Source organism: Gavialis gangeticus, unplaced genomic scaffold (assembly GCF_001723915.1).
Source record: "Gavialis gangeticus isolate Ggan-Ray unplaced genomic scaffold, GavGan_comp1, whole genome shotgun sequence".
Classification (NCBI taxonomy): Eukaryota; Metazoa; Chordata; order Crocodylia; family Gavialidae; genus Gavialis; species Gavialis gangeticus.
Window position 1 is genome coordinate 54590183 of NW_017728994.1, and position 2835 is coordinate 54593017.

General features: G+C 44.2%; 1 protein-coding gene across 1 annotated transcript in view; it reads right to left on the reverse strand.

Moving 5' to 3' along the window:
• Positions 1-2750, reverse strand: part of ZDHHC6 (zinc finger DHHC-type containing 6) — a 24931-nt gene extending 22181 nt beyond the window's left edge. Inside the window, exons 1-2 of the mRNA XM_019502804.1 lie at positions 2405-2750; positions 1465-1556 (exon numbers count right to left, since the gene is read on the reverse strand). Of these exons, the coding sequence (XP_019358349.1) occupies positions 1465-1556; positions 2405-2671 (359 nt within the window). The 5' untranslated portion in view covers positions 2672-2750. The remainder of the gene's footprint in view (positions 1-1464; positions 1557-2404) is intronic.
• Positions 2751-2835: the final 85 nt, after the last annotated feature.

Below are 2835 nucleotides of genomic sequence, written 5' to 3' on the forward strand. Positions count from 1 at the left end.
CTGCACAGATCCAGAGGCACCCTCCCTCCCCCGTGTCCTCCTGGACAAGCAGCAGGAGCAGCGGCTGGAGCCATGGGACAAGCAGGCAAGCTGCTCCCGGACCAGTGGCATGCAGCAGCAGGAGCCGTTGCCCCCCTCCCTGCACCCCTGGATGAGGTGTGGCTTCATTCTGTGCCCCACCCCAGTGCCACTCCTTCCTCAATGCAGGGGGGCATTGATCTGCATTCCCCGCTGCCCATCCCTTCCCTCCCCACCCCCCTTTCACTGCAACAGACTTACCAGCCGAATGCAGCTGTATTGGAAATTGGATTGGTATCGGCTGATATGCCTCCTTAAATATTGGTTATCAGTATCGACTCCCAAAATCTCTATCGGTGCACCCATAGTATACAGCACTTAGCACACATTTAAATATAATGGTGCATCTCTGCATGTAAAGAAGATTGGATTAGACCTACATAAACATGCATGAACACTGTAGAAGAAGTTATCTGGGTACCATTCACTTCACATGTCCTCTGCAGACACTGCCTTTACACTAAAAAGACTCAGCATTTACTCAAACTATGAAATAAGTTAGGTATGCTCTACTGAAAGAGTAAATTCTTTGGTTCTTTTATGTTTGCTGCTGTTTCCCTTGCACTAAATATTTCTCAGAGTGAACAGTACCTAAAAGAAGAACTTTAATTTTAAGTCTTCTTAATAAAGGAGGCATATAATGTGTCTCTGTTTCAGCATCCTTACTTCCTGTAAAGTGCACAAAGATTGGAGCTTTGTACAGCCCGGCTAAAATGATTCAGTCTAACAAGTCACGTGTTAACAGAAATAACAATTCCATGGGCATGTTGTAACTTCTCTCTTTACGCTCTCTAAATGTCCTTCAGATGAGGTGTGGCTCAGATGAACAAGCTAACTGTAAATACACACTGACTTGCTTAAAATGTTTATATGCTTCTACAGGACACATTACCTTTCAATTTAGTTGCTTGTCATAAAACTATTTTAAGCACAAAGCATACCTTTTATAAGGTAGCCAGTCCCTGTAACTTAGAAAGACTGAGCTAGGGCTGAACAGATATGGGTACACTTGTGAAGAGATAACTGATACAGTTCAGTCTAATAGTCCCATTAAAACCAACAGGTGTAAACAAGTATGAATAAGGCAAAAATGAGCGTTATGTAAAATAAATGATAAGCAGATGCTTGGGTTTATGAGTCAGAAAGATTCCCTCTTGCCCACCCATCAAAATATGTTGCTAAAAAAAGTCTAGATGTGTCTGTGTAAACTCGCATCAGTAAAGTAAATGCTATCCAGTTCTTTCTACTCTCGAGTTGCGTAGTTCTGTATTTGAAATAAACATGGCAAACAATGCATGGGGTAACACTCAAAACAAATATCATTAAAGTAATCCTTAAGAATATAAATTACTTTAAATGCAAAACATTAACACAGGCAAATTATACCTGTTACATTTTCGGCAGTGGTGTGAACGTGGTGCCTTGTAAGACTGGCACACTTTACAGTACTGGAGATACACAGAGTCCTGAGATTTTTCCTGTGAGAACAAAACTGTTAGGAAGCAGTATAATAATTAGTACTAGCAGAACATGTCTTAACACTTTCATGCAACACTGGGTGTGGTTGATCTTCACCCTTTTGTGGGAGAGGGTTGAGCAAGAAATCAGCACTTTCTGCGGTCATTCCAGTTAACGCTCACTGTTAAGCATAAAGATGGCCAACTCTGCCCCCACCCAAAAAAGTGCAATTTTCACCTAAAAAATGTGGACTCTGACACTTCCAGTTGCTTGATACAAGCAAACTGCAAGCAGCCACTACAAAATAACTAGTAGCACTGAGGCATTAGTAACTTGCTTTCATTGATTTTTTTCTTCTCTCTAGCTAGTCTAAACCCCAGAGTATACCAACAGCTGGCAAATGCAGTTCCCAATCTGTGGTATGGGTACCCCAGGGGTACGCAGACAACCTGACAGTTTTACGCATTAATAGATTGATTATAATTACTTTGTATGGCACAAATTTGCTGGTCGTACTTAAGGTTGAACTGAAAAATTTGCTAGTGGTACTTAAGGTCATATTGTTTTAAACTGGTGGTGCACAATCTGTCAGAGTTTGGGAACTGCTGTCTTAAGATATTTTATGATTCCAGGGATCATAAGGTGCTCCAGTCACACTCCTCCTCATCAAGCAAGAGTTGGCATGTATAACAAGCAAATTTATTCCCCAAGCCCATAGATTCCCCTGATACACAGACTTGAATTCTTTTTCTAAGGAGCTCAACGGTTACTGTGAATTGAGAGGAGCAAAGCACGAGTTTAACACCTCCGTCGTCATACCCATTACGAAGATCAACTGTAATACTAGTTCACCGAAGTGAGCCTTTACCGGTTTCCATCCGAAAGGAACATATCCAGGGCCAACGAACATGGCATTGAAGTAGTTGTAAAGAATCATAACCGTCCAGTTGATAAGCATAATGAAATTCACACTCCCTCCTGGTGTCTCCAAGGGCCAATACCACAGGACTGCATCGATCATCGCCATCGTGGAGCAGATGGTGATGACGCCCAGGGCTATGATGGGGCCCCAGTGACAGAGCCTCTTCAGTTCATGCAGGTTCTCAAACTTCACGAGCGAGCGCCCCATGGCCATCCTGACCGGGGCCTCCCTGCCCCGCAGAGCCCCTAGCGCTCAGGGGCCAGCTCCAGTTCCCACATCCTGGCGAAGGGCGGTGTCTTGGGTCACGGCATGGCAGGTAGGTGCGAGGTTCTGCAGGAAGCACCTGTGGAGCGAGCGCCTCGCGCCCCTCAGTAGCC